The sequence below is a fragment of the Gasterosteus aculeatus genome, chromosome 7, assembly GCF_964276395.1.
Source record: "Gasterosteus aculeatus chromosome 7, fGasAcu3.hap1.1, whole genome shotgun sequence".
Classification (NCBI taxonomy): Eukaryota; Metazoa; Chordata; class Actinopteri; order Perciformes; family Gasterosteidae; genus Gasterosteus; species Gasterosteus aculeatus.
The window spans coordinates 904,221-919,271 of record NC_135694.1 but is presented as its reverse complement, the minus strand read 5'-3'; the positions used below and the strand labels follow the sequence as shown (position 1 = coordinate 919,271).

Genomic DNA, 15,051 nt, shown 5'->3' with positions numbered 1-15,051 from the left:
GACCCCCGCTGGGTGACAAAGTGCATTTGCGACCTTTGACCCCTGGTGGGTGACAAAGTGCTTGCGTGACCTTTGACCCCCCCGATGGTTAACGTGTGTCAGGAGCACCTGATAGAGAACGAGGTGGCGGTGCTGAGGAGGGTTCGTCATCCCAGCATCATCCAGCTGATCGAGGTGGACGAAACGCCCAGTCAGCTGTTCCTGGTGATGGAGCTCGTTAAGGTGCCTCCTCCTCTTCCTCCTCCTCCTCCTCCTCCCCCTCCTCGCTCCTTCCTGTTGGTCTTTGTACTCACGGTTTCCACGGCTTCAGGGCGGCGACCTTTTCGACGCCATCACCTCGTCCACCAAGTACAGCGAGCGGGACTCCAGCGCGATGGTGTTCAACCTGTCGGGAGCCGTGAAGTACCTCCACCGCATGAACATCGTGCACCGGGACATCAAGCCGGAGAACCTGCTGGTACACACACACACACACACACACACACACACACATTTAAACGTGACCGTGATCGTGAAGTTCATCTGCTCCTCCGATCAGTCCGGCTGTGAGCTGTCAGTGTGTACTCTGTGTGTGTGTTTGTGTGCTGCAGGTGTGCGAGTACCGTGACGGCACCAAGTCTCTGAAGCTGGGCGACTTCGGCCTGGCGACGGTGGTGGAGGGGCCCCTCTACACCGTCTGCGGCACGCCCACCTACGTCGCCCCGGAGATCATCGCCGAGACCGGGTGAGACCAAAAGCATCAGTCGGCGGATCCCAGTCGGAGGAGGAGGAGCTTAAGGACTCTTGACCAGAGTGTGTGTGTGTGTGTGTGTGTGTGTGTGTGTGTGTGTGTGTGTGTGTAGCTACGGTCTGAAGGTGGACATCTGGGCGGCCGGAGTGATCACCTACATCCTGCTGTGTGGCTTCCCTCCCTTCAGAAGGTCGGTGTGTGAACCTCTGAAGTGACCAGTCGCTGTGGTCCGGATCCTTGATTAAACGTTGACTCCTTCCTCCTCCTCCTCCTCTTCCTCCTCCTCCTCCTCCTCTTCCTCCTCCTCCTCCTCTACTCCCCAGTGAGAACAACGTCCAGGAGGAGCTGTTCGACCAGATCCTCAGAGGGAAGCTGGAGTTTCCGTCTCCGGACTGGGACACCATCAGCCTCCCGGCTAAGGTAGCACATCGCCGCCGCAGAATGACGAACACCTGACGTCACATGACAGTCACATGACCTGCTCCCCAGATGCTGATCAGCCAGATGCTGCAGGTGAACGTGGACGCTCGATTTACAGCTGAGGAGGTCCTGTCCCACCCTTGGGTGACGGTAAGAGAAGGGGACTTCATTGACTCAGGAGGTTCTCTGGTGAAACGTTCCTCAAACCCTCGGCAGCTTGTTTCGTCTTCCAGCTGCATTTTGAAAAGTTGAGTTTACCGTCTACTCCCGTGACTTGTTGTTGTGTTGTTGTTTGTTCAGGACGAGGCTCCGCTGGATCCAATCGCCGGGGGAGACGCACTGGATCCAGAGTTGGAATCGCCAACGCTGGAAACCAGACCGGTTCCTTCTCCTCTGGTTTAAAGCAAGGAGGTCTTCCATCAACTGGAAACAAAACAACTTCGATCCACCTGAAAACCTCACAAAAAGGTCTTCCCACTTGTGGTCCAGATTCTCCCAGAAGACCAAACCAGTACCCCTTAAATCTGAACCAGAACAACCAAGTTACCTGTAATCTGGTCTAGGATCCGGAGATGCAACACGTTCCCTCAACGTCTACAAATCGCCCCGTTCTTTCACTTCAAAATGAAGGAGTTTCCCCTCCTTCTCCCTGCAGGAAACATCTGTTCATCCACCGGAACCCAACTGAGCTTTCTCTTTCCTAGAAAGTGGAAACCATCAAGGTCATAGAAGGTCTTCTTCTCAAATGGGACCAAAACAGAGTTTGTCCCGTTTCATCAACTTGAGATTCACCAAATACCTTTTCTCCCTTTAACCAAACGAGTATCCTTATCTTCTACTGGAACCCTGTGGAATAGTACTGGAATAAGTTCCCCCCATGAGGCCCAGAACCCCGTTTCCTCCCCTGCAGACCCAACGAGTCCGGTCTAAAGCTCCTCTTCATGGTCCATTTTTATCCACTCAACCTTCTACAGGTAACCGTCCGCGCCCTCTGAAGACTTTCACAAGCTGCTGCCCGGCTGCTGTCCCGGAGACTGACATCTCACATCTACGCCTGGCGGCTCCTGGGACCGGCCCTCGACCAGTGCCCCCCCCCCCCCCCGCCGCCGCTCGGCGAGCAGGATGTCTTCCATTCCTTCCGGCTGTCCTCGCGCTGGCAGGAGGACGATTCTCCTCCTTCTTCCTTCACGTGGAGACGTTTGAGGACTGTGCCTGTTTACGCTGATGACCCCCCCTTAGTGTCCTTCGTACCCCCACAGGTCTCTCCTCATCGCTGCTGTTTCGTGTTTCTCGCTAACACACCTTGACGGATTTCAAAGGGACGTCTGACGTTGATATAAACCGTCGTTCCCTGTAGAAGCTGATTAAACCATCAGATTTACATCTTTCAGCGTCTCCGTGGACTCGATGGACTCAGCAGAGACTTCCTGTCCCCGTCCTCGGCCTTCGTACTGTGACTCAAACGCACCGAGCGACGTCTAAACCTCACAATAAAAAACAAAAACATTTAACTACCTTTAAAGGTTTTAGCTGTGACCGAAGGAAAGGGGGCGTGTTTTAGCCCAAGCCCCGCCTCCTGCTCCCAACAGAATACGCTGTAAATACTGTGAACGTGTGTGTGATTCAGTTGTAGGGAACCGTAGCAGTGTTGAACAAAGATTAAATGAAAAGAGACGCGACGTCTCGGCATCCTTCAAAAACCTTGTTTTTAACAAAAGAGATTAATATCGCATTTTGCAAAAGTACATTATTGTACTTTTTACTTTACATCCCATTTAACCGCTGACAAACACGACTCATGCTCAAGTTATCATTGATTTCCGGTTCCCAAAAGACACTAAAATGAATTATTTTGACATTTTAATAATTGTGACATCACATCCTCACTTTTATGTTCCGGTGATGAAGAGTTGCAGCTTAATATAAAACAGTTAAAAACAATAATACACGAGTAACCTTATTAGAATAAATAAATATATATAAGTAAAAAACAAGGTTTCTGAGGCTGTGTAGACAAACTGTGAGGAAGGAGTTCAAAGGTAAACGTTGCCTAGCAACAAAAAGTCGCAACGTTCAACCGCCATCCATCAATCATGTCGCTGCATCCACACAGGACCAAAGTCTATTTAGTGGTGGTCAGTGTGTGTGTGTGTGTGTGTGTGCATGTGTGTGTGTGTGTGTGTGTGCATGTGTGTGTGTGTGTGTGTGTGTGTGTGGTTCTCAGTGAGTGTTTAGTGTGTCCAGATCAAAGGAAACTAAAAAAACGAATGTTATCTGAGTAAACGTGACCTCACCGTGACCTTTGACCTTTCCATGGCCTCTTTTTTGCCGCCGCCTGTTAAGAGTTCGGGGAGAATCCTATAAAACGTGTTGACAGTTAGACGTTAAGATCTTTGTTTAACTGCGATTGGTCTGAAGATTAGTGGGCGTCGTCTTGTTTAAAGGGACAGTTCACCCCAAAGAACGTCTTCCTGTTCAGCGGAGGAGACGCGTCGGACGGAGGGATGGTCCCCGGGACCACACCCACTTCCTGTCACCCGCTCACGGGACGACGTCGACTTTGGAAAGAGCAACGATGCTGGAAAGTGGCAGAAGGTCGTAGCGTTCCTCCCCCTCCGCCTGACCCTCCACCGGCCTTCCTCCCCCTCCGCCTGCTTCCAGCCCGTAGTCTTAATTCTCCCCTCAGTACCGAACCCGGAGGAGCCTCGTGTCGGTGAGCGCGGCCGGCGAGCGGCGCCCGACACGTGTTTGATAAACTTCCGATTTGGTGTCTTTGGACATTTGCATATCCTGCATTAGCATTTCTGTGGTTTCTGCCAACGTTCAGTTCCTTTTCTTACCCGCAGACGTCGTCAGAGATCTGACACGCGAGAGTTGAAACAAACTGCGGCCGATTGAACCCCGGGTGAGTTTCAGAGACGTTTTCCAACTCAGCCGTAACGTAATCGGTCAATCTGTGACCTTTCCTCCCAGAGGTCATCTGTCCAGGAACCATCTCGTCTCCTTTGTATGAACTCCTGGTTTTCATTGAATATGTTTTTATAAAGGTTGAATTCATTGGGACTCCCAGGAGTCAGTAGACTTTGTGTTTCTCATCATGCCTCATCTCATCAGACGGGAACTGAGTCTTTTTTATGAAGTAGACAAGTTAGGACTGAGCTTCTTTCCCTGAGAGCATCTCTGCAGTCGACTTCCGTCCAGCTCAGATTGATGAAACTTGTTTTTAGGACAGATCGAATTCCTCAAACGAGAAACTTTGAACATTTAAACCCGGTTATCTCGTCCCATTTAGGAATCTCAATCAGCTGTTTGACGCAAGATGCTTTAAGGAAAACGAAGGTAGAGCAGAAGATAAAAGAGACGCGTTTTAATGCAAACGACGATCCGTGTCCATATGAAACATGCACGCGGTATAAAAGGTGCACACGGTATGAGACATGTATGTGTTGTGATGTACGCTGGGATCGGGATGCGATACGTTCAACTGTGAAAATAAAAGCTGGTGCAGTGCAGAGTTCTTCCATCCGCTTTACAGGAATCTCTTGTTTGTTTTACACCAATGATTCTCCATCGAATATTTGTCTCTTTTTCACTGAGTTTTAGACGCCGTATTTTGCTTTTACTTCTAAAAAAGTTTGACATATTTGACTTTCATTTCCCCGAATATTTTTCGACCTAATATTTTTTGTCTTTTTTCACCATGACGTATTTCATCATGGTGAAAAAAGACAAATATATTACGTAGTTGGACAGTTTTTTAAAAACATTTTTCCATTTGACCTGATGTTTTGAGGTTGATCTTTTTTCTACATTTTTTCACTTCACATATTTTTATCAAATATTTTTTGACCCAAATATTCTTTCCCTTAAATATTTTGATATTTTTCCCCCAAAATGTTTTTCGACCTATATTATTTATTTATTCAAACATTTTATGACCAAATATATTTTGATTCGTTTTCAAATAAATTTCTTACCTTACATGTAACTTCTTAATGTTTTACCTTTATTCAAACATTTGTCTACATTTTTGGACCAAATATTTATTTTGACAGTTGAGTCTGAAAATATATTTGGTTCAGAAAAGAAATAGTTTGTTTTGGGGAAAAAAAGGGTAAGTCGATTTCTCGTGGAAATTAAAAAAAAAAAAAAAGAGAAGGAAGAAAAAAAACGTTTACAATGATTGAAATGTCTGAAAGTTTTATTTGTTAAAAAGTTTGAAGGTTAAAAACAGATTCTCTTATTTCACTCACAATACGAAGGCGACGTTCGATTTCCCTTCTAATGAGTCGCCTCTTTAATTTAAGCAAACAGGAAATAGATGTTAAACATTTGTCTTGAGCGTCTCAGAAATACGTTCATACGTCTTCCTTTGATCCTAAAGTTAAACAGATGTAGAAATCTGAAGCTTAGTCTAAAATGTTTAAACATTTCATACGTCACAAACAATATAATCTGCCCGCAGTCAGTTATGTTAATAAATGCTACACATCAGATTATCAGGTGCAACAAGTGAAAAGTGGATTTACGGACGTTTGTATGTTATTATACATACAAATGTCCATAAATCATATTAGATTCCCGTCTTTATAAATAATAATAATGCTTTACGACAGAACTCACACATTATAAGGCGAGGATCAGATTAAACTCCCATAAACACATTAAATCATTTATTATAATGTGATTACTGGTTCATTGAAGTGTTTATAAGTGGTCATTGTTTTAAAATGTTGCCAATCTGTGCAAGAAAAAGACACCAAATATATTTCTTTACACATTTACTGTGTTACAATAGGAATTATAGGACATTATTGAAGTTGTATTGTGATATTTTACCTTATATGTCATTTTTGTTGTGTTTTAAAGCATTATGAGATTATTGAGTGCGTGCACACCGACTGCAGCTCCTCCGTCTAGTCAGCAAACTATCGGAAATAATGAAAATAGAAACAGCCGCAGAGCTACTGAAGCGTCTCATTGAGGAGGGAAATGTAGTTTATAGGAACAATCCCTCGCCTCTTGTCCACAACTCCCAGAATCCACTGCTCATCCACAAACTCCACCTGCGTGATGACATCACCAACCTGCAGGAGGGAAGAGACAACGTCCTTCAGTGCACACACACACACACACACACACACACACACACACACACACACACACACACACACACACACACACACACACACACACACACACCTTCAAGGTGAGCTCATCCTCGCCCTCAGCTGTGAAGTCGAACTTGGCCACTCCTTTAACCGCCGTCTGCTGGCCTGTGATTGGCTGAGCTAGAAACAGGAAGTGGGAAGTTGCGCTTCAGAGACCTCAGTGGACAAACAAACAAACACACTCTCTCTCTCTCTCTCACACACACACACACACACACACACATCGCTGCACACTTACCAGGAGATTAAAAAGGGGTAAAATCTGTTTCGTAAAAATCTAATAAAATAATTTAAACCAGAAACAAACCTGTAACAAATATCATAATAACGTCTTCATAGAACCAATAATATACAATTAAATGAAGAAATGAAAAAGCACAGACGGACTAATAATTATAATTCATCCACATTTTGAATAAAAACTAAAACGTCAAATAAAAAAACGTTCAGTAAAAAGGTGGCGCTTGTTTTATTCACCCACTAGATTAAATAATATAAAATACTTCCTGCACGTGATGCAGGTGGAGTACTTACAACTATGTCTGCGTGTGTGTCTGTGTGTGTTACCCTGACGGGCTGTGTGTGTGCGTGTGTGTGTGTGTGTGTGTGCGTGTGCGTGTTACCCTGACAGCGCTGCGTGAAGGCGGCGGGGTAGATGCCCTCCCTCCCCTCCAGCCTCCCCCTCCTCCACTGGGGGTCCAGGTGCTCCGTCACCTGGATGAGCGCCCCCTTGTGGAAGGAGAGGTCGTCTGCGGTCTGAGCGGGGAAGTCGTACAGCGCCTCGGCCCACTGCTTCAACAACAACAACAACAACAACAACACTGATCACCGATTCACGGCACAAACTAGCAGTCCAGCGATCACACGCGGCGTTACCGGTGCACACACACCTCAGGGGGGGGGTCCGGGGGCGTCTCGGCTCCTGTTGAATAAAGCAAACGAACATTCAGTAGAGACAAGCGCGTCTCCAGATAAATCAAAGCTCATCTGAGCCTCCAAGCAGAAGCTCCGCCCACCGGTGGGTCCCGTGACGGCGCCCCGCGTCGCCGCGGGCTCCCCGCCGGGCGGCTGCACCACCTCCACGAAGTTCAGCGGGAACACGCCGACCCGCCCGTGGATTTGGCCCCGCCCCCACTCGGCCCCGATGAGCTGCAGCAGGCGGACGACGTCGCCCTGAGAGAAGGTGAGCTCGTCCTCCTCCTCGCCCTCGTAGTCGAAGAGGGCCACGCAGCGGGGGCCGCTGCACGCACAAACACGCACACGGTGATTTGTCTGACCTTTTGTGTAGTTGTTGTGTGGTGATCGGTTGCGTGTCTCACCTGACAGGGGGGGGGTCGGGCCGTTCTTTGGGCTCAACAGGTAAAATGGACTGAAGGACAAAAGAAGAACCCCTTAATGGAAGTTCAGCAAACATAACGGGAGAACGTGCAGTGCTCCAAATCACAGCGGAACTTGAACGCCCCCCCCTCGGCTTTGGCCGACTCCCCCGTTCCGTTACCTGGGACTCTGATAGGCCGAGGCCCTCCGAGGAGGGTTTTGATTGGCCGTCCCGGTCCAGAGGCGCCTCTGGTTGGGTGTCCACGTCCAGGAGACACTGCGGGGGGTCGACGGCGGTTCGACTCCCCCCTTCCCCCGCCGGGTGCTCTGAGGGGGGCGGGTCGTCCAGGACGATCAGCACTTCCTGATTCTGAGAAAGAATAAAAATCAATGAAACAAAAGAAGTCTATGACAGCATGAGTGTGTGTGTGTGTGTGTGTGTGTGTGTGTGTTCGTACCCCGTAGCTGTTGTAGAGGGCGTGTCCAGGTTTTGGGCGGGGGGGCAGAGGCGGCCCTTTCTTTGAAGCTGGTTGAGGCTGCATCTGATTGGCTGATACGGGAGAACGGGACGTGGGGGTCGGTGAAGACGAACACTGGCTGGCCGAGGGGACGGAGGGGGCGGGGCCTGTCTTGCCCGGAGGAGGAGGAGCCGTCTGGTTGGCCGAGTGCGCCGAGCTGACGGTTGGAGGCGGAGGTCGACCAGGAGTGGATTTGATTGGCGGAGGACGGAGGGGGAGGAGCTTCGCGCTGGAAGGCCTGGAGAGGAAAAGAGAACAGAACAGAAGCTGCTTTTCAAAATAAAACGAAATAAAAAAAAAAATTCTTGCGGTTCCTGATTAAATGAGATTATCAAAGTTACCGTGGAGGCAGGGGGGGGTCCGGGGGGTTTGGGCTTGCGGTGGCACTTTCCGGCTTGGGGCCCTTCCTCAGAGCCGGAGCCGGAGGTTTGAGGCCGTCGGTCGGGGGGGCCGGGGTCAGGGGGGCCGCGGCGGCAGCTGCCGGTTTGGGGGCCAGATTTGGAGCTAAAGGAGAGAAACGTTTTCTATCAGAGGATTCAACCATTCATTGTAAAATATAAAGCGCAGGAAGAAATCACCACCACGGGGGGGGGGGGGCAATCGCACAACACACACACACACACACACACACACACACACACACACACAGCAAGTGATGTTACACACTCATAAAAATCACCACACAAACAGAGGAGGCTTTTTTCTTCCCCCACAATTGCTGCATTTTTCATTCACAAGCTTTGGATTGAAAGCTAGAATCCCCCCCGTGTTACACACACACACACACACACACACACGCACAACACAGACACACAACACAGACACGGCACATCTCTCCACATTTACATATTACTGCAACATAATGAGCAAGTTTGTGTGGCTCTAAGCTCTGAAACGATCCATTGTACTGAATCAACATCCAGCTTAGTGCACACGCGCACACACACACACACACACACACACACACACACACACACACACACACACACACACACACACACACACTTACCGCTGGCCCTGCGAGGTGACGTCAGAGCTGCTGGTTTGGTCGGGACTCCTGGACGAACGCTTCCTAGTTTCACTGGAACAGAAAACATGAAGGCGGAAACACGTGACGCTGCACGTAATGATGCGATTATTAAACAAGTGCAACACGACGTATTGTGACTGCAGAGGTCCCCGTCGAGGTCAGAGGTCACGGTAGAGGTCAGAGGTCACGGTAGAGGTCAGAGGTCCCCGTCGAGGTCAGAGGTCACGGTAGAGGTCAGAGGTCACGGTAGAGGTCAGGGATAACTCACCAGTTTGCTTGTCGGCGTCCCGTGTCTCCGTCCGGTCTCCTGTCCCGGCCTCCACAGAGGGTCTGGCGGGCAGAGTCGGGGGGGCGGGCTCGGGCGCGGTGCTCTTATCGCGGGGCGGAGCCTCGGTGCCGACCCGGGGGGCCACCGGGGGCCGGGGCGGAGGTTTGGGGTTGGCCGGCTCACCGGTGGAGGAGGCGGATTTCGGCGGCGGGGGTCTGGGAGCTGCGACGGGGGCGGAGGGCTCCGTGGGCTTCGGCGGGACGGAGGGTTTTTCGGCGTTGCCGCAGGGTGGGGGCGGAGCAGCTGTCGGGGGGGGCGCGGCCTGAGCCTCGGTGAGACTCGACTCCGGCAAACCTGCGTCCTCCCAGAATACCTTGCTGGACGGCTTGGGGGTCTGCGGCAGGCTTTTAGGTTTCGGGGCAACAGCGGGCGGGACAGATTTGGCCGGTTGCCCCTGGAGACGAGGGCGTGGCCGAGGTTCGGGTCTTTTTGCGGCGGCAACGTCTCCGCCCTCCTCGCCCCCCTCGGCCCCCTGCTGCTGCTCGAAGGCAAGAATCCTGGCTCTCAGAGTGGCCATGTCCTCCTCCTCCTCCTCCTCCTCGCCCTCTGATTGGCTGTCCCCGCTGCTGTCGCCACGGCAATCAGGGAAGCCCCAGTCGTCCGTGCTGAAGGCCTCGAGCAGCTCCTGCAGGTACTTCCCCCGACCCGCCTCCTGGTCAGCGGCAGCTCCCGCGAGGGCGGCTAGCGTCGCCGCGCCGTCCTCGCGCAGCTTCACCAGAGTCTGAACCCTGACGTCGCTGGCGACGGGCCGAGCGGCGAGCCTGGTGCGTGGGCGTGGCCTGGGACGCTCCGGCGGATCGGGAGTGGTGGGGGGCGTGGGCGCGCCGGGGGGGTGATCCCGTTGGTCAGTCGGAGCGCCGGAGGTCGAGGGCGGGCAGGGTTCGGCGAGGAGGTCGGGCGAGGATCGGCTGGCTGCGAGGGCGATGTCATCAAGGGGAGGCGGCCGGGGGGGGCGGCACAGCGGCGGCCGTGGCGGCCTCACCGGTCCTCTGCACGCTGCACGCAAACACCCAAATTAACCGAGAAACATTTACACCAAATAAACAACAATAAGGCGGCGCCTCCTTCTCACCCGGGGAGTCCTCGGGGTGGGGGCCTGATCCCGTGTCCGTCTGGGTGGAGATCGTTATCAGGGAGGAGGAGGAGGAGGACGGAGGAGGAAGGAGAACCTGCTCCTGCGTCTTCTCCCTGATCACCTCCTCATAGGACGGAGGAGGCTGAGAGGAGGACACACACTGACTCAACTCGTCCTGGTGGCTCGTTGGACGGACAGCGGGTCGTCGGCGGGACACCTGCTCTCACCTGCACTGACGGAGGGATGGTGGGACCCCAGATCTGAGCCGCGGGTGGAGGCGGAGGCGGGAATCCCGCCGAGGCGCCGGGGAACCAGGGGGCGGAGGACAGCGGCTCCGCCGACAGGATGGTGATCTCTGGTCGCCTAGCAACGGGAGAACAGGAAGTCACATGTTGAACGCTACGTCGTGCTAACGTTAGCGATGGAGTTATTTGACAGATGTGTGTCTTAAGGGAATCCGTGTTAGATGTGAGGAGGAGGAGGAAGAGGAGGAGGGGGAGGAGGAGGGGAGCAGGAGGAGCAAGAGGAGGAGGGGGAGGGGGAGGGGAGCAGGAGGAGCAAGAGGAGGAGGGGGAGGGGGAGCAGGAGGAGGAGGAGGAGGCGTGGGGTGAAAGCTGCTCAAAGCGAGCGTTCATTCTCATGAACGCCCGTCTCACCTCCTGGCTCGCTCCCTGTCCCTGTCTCGCTCCCTGTCCCGGTCCCGGTCTCTGTCCCGGTCCCTGGAGGGCTCGGCGAGGGACGTGGACCTGGTGGCGGCTGAGCAGACAGGAAGCAGTTAAACCCACAAAGCTTTATTTGAAGGCAGAACTCAGACATGAAGCACCAACGAAGAAGAAGCAGGAGGACTCACTTCTCTTGATGACTGCTCTGATGGACGAGAGAGGACCCTGGCTACAGAGAGAGAGAGAGACATCAGCGCATGTTAACAAGGGTCGGGGGGGGGGGGGGGGGTGCAGGGGGGGGGGGGGGGGGGGGTCTTTACTCAACGTGTCTTTTCCTCGACTATTTAAAGTTTTTAATATGAACTCTTTCCATCGTGTCGTATTTCCCGTCGCTCTCGTGAATCTGTGCCGAGTCAAACGCACAACTTGTATAGCGTGTACTGTTGTGCGTTGTTGCTAGGCAGAATAGGAGCCAGCAGCCCCCCCCCGATGACAGGAGGGGGGACGTCTTAAACTTTGTCTTCTTTCAATTGTCTCTCTGTCTGCCAGAGAGCTGCTAACCCAACACACACACACACACACACACACACACACACACACACACACACACACACACACACACACACCTCTCTCTCTTTGAGGCAGATGTGTGTTTTCCTGCTGTGTGAGCTCCTCCTCTCTGCTGATGCTGTTTTTCCATGTTGTGCATTTTTCTTCTCTCCTGAACCACGTCAGTGTGTGTGTGTGTGTGTGTGTGTGTGTGTGTGTGTGTGTGTGTGTGTGTGTGTGTCTATAATAATGAATCATACTCTCTTACTCATTAGTTAACCCTTACACACAGACACGCAGAGTGAACTCTGACCTCTCTGGCTGGTTTCCATGCCAACGGGCCGACAGAAGACTCGGCGGAGCGTGTGGGAGTAAATCTGCTCCCCTCTGAATGAAAAAGAGTCTCTTACCTGTGACGATGCTCCGGCTTCCTTCTGTCGGGACGTCCTGCGAGGAAGAGGACAGATCACGTGACCACCTGGTTGCGTCATAGACTACAGATACTTTGTGGTCCTACGTGGCGACATGCAGGTCTGGTACGTTTAACTACGGAGCAGCTCTGAGGTCAGCGGACCACAGAGGACTGAGGGACGGGCGTCCTCTGCTTTAGGATCAGCATCACTGTGGACCGCCGGAGAAGAAACACGTAGCGGCTAGATCCTCCCGCTCGGATCGTCTCCTACCTCCTTCCTTCCTCGGCTCCTTCTCTCCTTGGTGTCCACGGAGACGAAGCAGCGCTTCTAGAACTCTATAAGACGAGACGCTCCGCTGTCCAAAACACTCTGATTTGTTCTTTTCTGTCTTCTTTCCTCCTCCTCTGCTGCCCCCCCCACAGCCCCCCGCTCTTCGATTGGCCGACAGCCTCCAGGAAGTGGGGTTGTGATTGGCTCTCGAGGGATTCTGCTGGAGTCATCAGGAGCTTTAACGCTTCCAGATGTTTTTTGTTCTCGAGGTGGAGCAGCGTTCTGACCTGTAGATGCAGACGGAGGCAAATGTTTGCCTTGAGTGTGTGTGTGTGTGTGTGTGGGGGGGGGGGGGTAATAACTTCTTACCAGACCCAACCACAAGCTTAAAAAGAACCACTGAACGCTTTCTGCAGCTGGTGGACAAGGGACAGAGGAAGAGGCCACGCCCATGAAGGCGGGGGCAGGTGTGATGACATCATCGACCCGAGATCTGCTCTTAAAGCGCTCAGTGGATCCTCCCTCTGAATCCAAACTGATCCCAGGAAAACGCACCAATCAGAGAGCAGAGCGGGTGGATCCCACGCTGGGGTTTCATAACCCAACCCTCCTCCCTCACCTGTAGCATTAGCGTTAGCTGGTATGTATACAAAGACAATACAAATCTATATAGATATATAGATATTCCTCTATATCTTCTGCTGCAAACTAAAGACACACCACGTCAGACTCTACAAACTGTTGCACTTAAATTGTACTTATAATGGTTCTTATCTATTGCAAATTGCACTTTCTTGTTTCTTGTTCTTCTGAGTTTGTTTCCTTATGGTTGAATGCATGTAATGTAAGTCGCTTTGGATAAAAGCGTCAGCTAAATGACATGTAATGTGATGTCATGTAATGTAATGTAATGTAATGTAATTTAATGTAATTTAATGTAATGTGTTGTAATGTAATGTAATGTAATGCGATGTAATGTAGAAAGAAAGAGGAAGCTGGTACCTCTAGTCTGAATTAAATGACTCCCACCTTGAGTCGACCAGCTCATCACATGACTTGATGTCAGAGGTCACGGTGCACTCTGGGTTCTCCGGCTGGTCCTGGGACGTCTCTCGTGTCCCAACGCCGGAGGCCCGAGGTGATGACATTACATTACAGGTCATCTAGCTGACGCTTTTATCCAAAGCGACTCACATTACATTTGGCCTGGGGAGCAACTAGCGGTCAGGTGTCTTGCTCAGGGACACTTTGACATGGGGCAGCTGGGACTCGAACCAACGACCTTGCACCCAGCGCAGCCTCTCTACCTCCGCGCCACAACAACATCACCGCCGTCCCTCTGGACTCACAGACGCTACAGTCGAGGCTGCGCGTGAGTGAGTGAACGGAAGCCTGCGTGGGCGACCTTTGACCCCCGATCTCCACACGTCGATGCGAGAACTTGTGGCTTTGGTCAGCCCGTCTCCCACGGGACCTCCTGCCAACAACGTGATGTCCTCAGTGTCCCGAGGTAACCCCTCCGTGGAGACACTAAAAGTCCTCCAGGTGTTGTTCTGGAGACACCACGTGTACTGGAGACAAGACACGTGAGCTGGAAGCCGCAGAGTTCTGCCGTAAAAGGCCCTTAAATCCCCAATCGATCACCAATAAATCCCCAATCGATCACCGTGCGCGTTCCGGCCCATCGGCTCGCGTGGGGGTCACCGGGGGCAGCTCGGCAGAAGGACCCTAAGGACGCGTGTACTGGTACGTGTGAACATGGCGGTTACCTGCGGCGCCGCCCGGCGGCCGTCGGACCACCCGCTCCCGCCCCGCGGGGTCCTCCTGCTCGGGCCGGGCTTCGGCCATGTCTCCTGCCCGCTGTCCGTCCTCGTCCTCGCTCGTCCTACCGTCCCGTCCTCCTTCCTCCCGTCCCTCGGTGCGGGTGGGAATGGGTCCCGGTCCCGGTCCCGGGTGGACGTGTATTGCTCGTCCCGTTCGGCCCGGTAACACCCGCCGGCCCGGTCGGGTTCCCCGGACACCGGGCGCAGCTTCGCGGCCCCGAAGACACGACGCTCCGGCCGGTGGAGACCTCCGGTGAGTCGGAGCGAGGCGGAAGTTTGTCTCCGCACTTCCCTGTTTGACCACCGAGCCGCGTGACGTCACCGGCTGGGAAAACACAGAAGCAAAACAAATTCAAAACACTTCAACTTCCCGGAATAAACTTCTGTGTGGTTCTCTTCCCCCTTTGCGGCCAGATGTGCCAGCTGCTCACATTCCAGCACCGTTGTGATTTAGCAGAGAGGGACGACCCCCCCCCCCCCCCCACTGAAGCCCAATAAAACCAATAAACCCGCATCTTCTGATCTCATTCTCAACACGTAATCCTCCTGGTCGCCACTGGGGGGCGACACCGCTGCATTCTGCATGCGCACTGCAGCGGATCAACGTTATCCTCATTAATATACGTTAATCGATACATATATATGTGTTATATGTATACATATGTATATATATATGTATATATGTAAGCTCACTCACCACTAAAATGACAAAGTTAATTGAATAAAATATTTTATCGTATTTTCA

General features: G+C 52.2%; 2 protein-coding genes across 7 annotated transcripts in view; one reads left to right on the top strand and one right to left on the bottom strand.

The window, feature by feature from the left end:
• LOC120822339 (serine/threonine-protein kinase DCLK2-like) overlaps window positions 1-4,660 on the top strand; it is an 11,995-nt gene extending 7,335 nt beyond the window's left edge. For both annotated transcript variants that reach the window (XM_078106012.1, XM_078106014.1), the window contains exons 10-16: window positions 103-222; window positions 311-457; window positions 591-724; window positions 843-920; window positions 1,054-1,150; window positions 1,220-1,300; window positions 1,451-4,660. In XM_078106012.1, coding sequence (XP_077962138.1) covers window positions 103-222; window positions 311-457; window positions 591-724; window positions 843-920; window positions 1,054-1,150; window positions 1,220-1,300; window positions 1,451-1,552 — 759 coding nt within the window. In that variant the 3' untranslated portion in view covers window positions 1,553-4,660. The remainder of the gene's footprint in view (window positions 1-102; window positions 223-310; window positions 458-590; window positions 725-842; window positions 921-1,053; window positions 1,151-1,219; window positions 1,301-1,450) is intronic.
• Window positions 4,661-5,333: 673 nt separating this feature from the next.
• On the bottom strand, window positions 5,334-14,678 carry LOC120821691 (uncharacterized). 5 transcript variants are annotated; one of them, XM_078106009.1, is made up of 17 exons: window positions 14,253-14,678; window positions 12,211-12,247; window positions 11,440-11,480; window positions 11,246-11,345; window positions 10,817-10,952; window positions 10,587-10,731; window positions 9,455-10,510; window positions 9,166-9,273; window positions 8,498-8,660; window positions 8,097-8,394; window positions 7,820-8,008; window positions 7,641-7,690; window positions 7,338-7,561; window positions 7,212-7,243; window positions 6,945-7,113; window positions 6,353-6,441; window positions 5,334-6,237 (listed from the first exon to the last, which is right to left on the bottom strand). In XM_078106009.1, exons 1-17 carry the CDS (start codon window positions 14,329-14,331, stop codon window positions 6,115-6,117), a joined length of 3,039 nt encoding a protein of 1,012 aa, XP_077962135.1. In that variant the 5' UTR covers window positions 14,332-14,678; the 3' UTR covers window positions 5,334-6,114. The 5 variants fall into 5 exon arrangements, with proteins under 5 accessions (XP_077962135.1, XP_077962136.1, XP_040036520.2 ...); XM_078106010.1 differs by having other exon boundaries at window positions 6,945-7,110; XM_040180586.2 differs by having other exon boundaries at window positions 9,166-9,237.
• Between the last annotated feature and the right edge of the window lie 373 nt (window positions 14,679-15,051).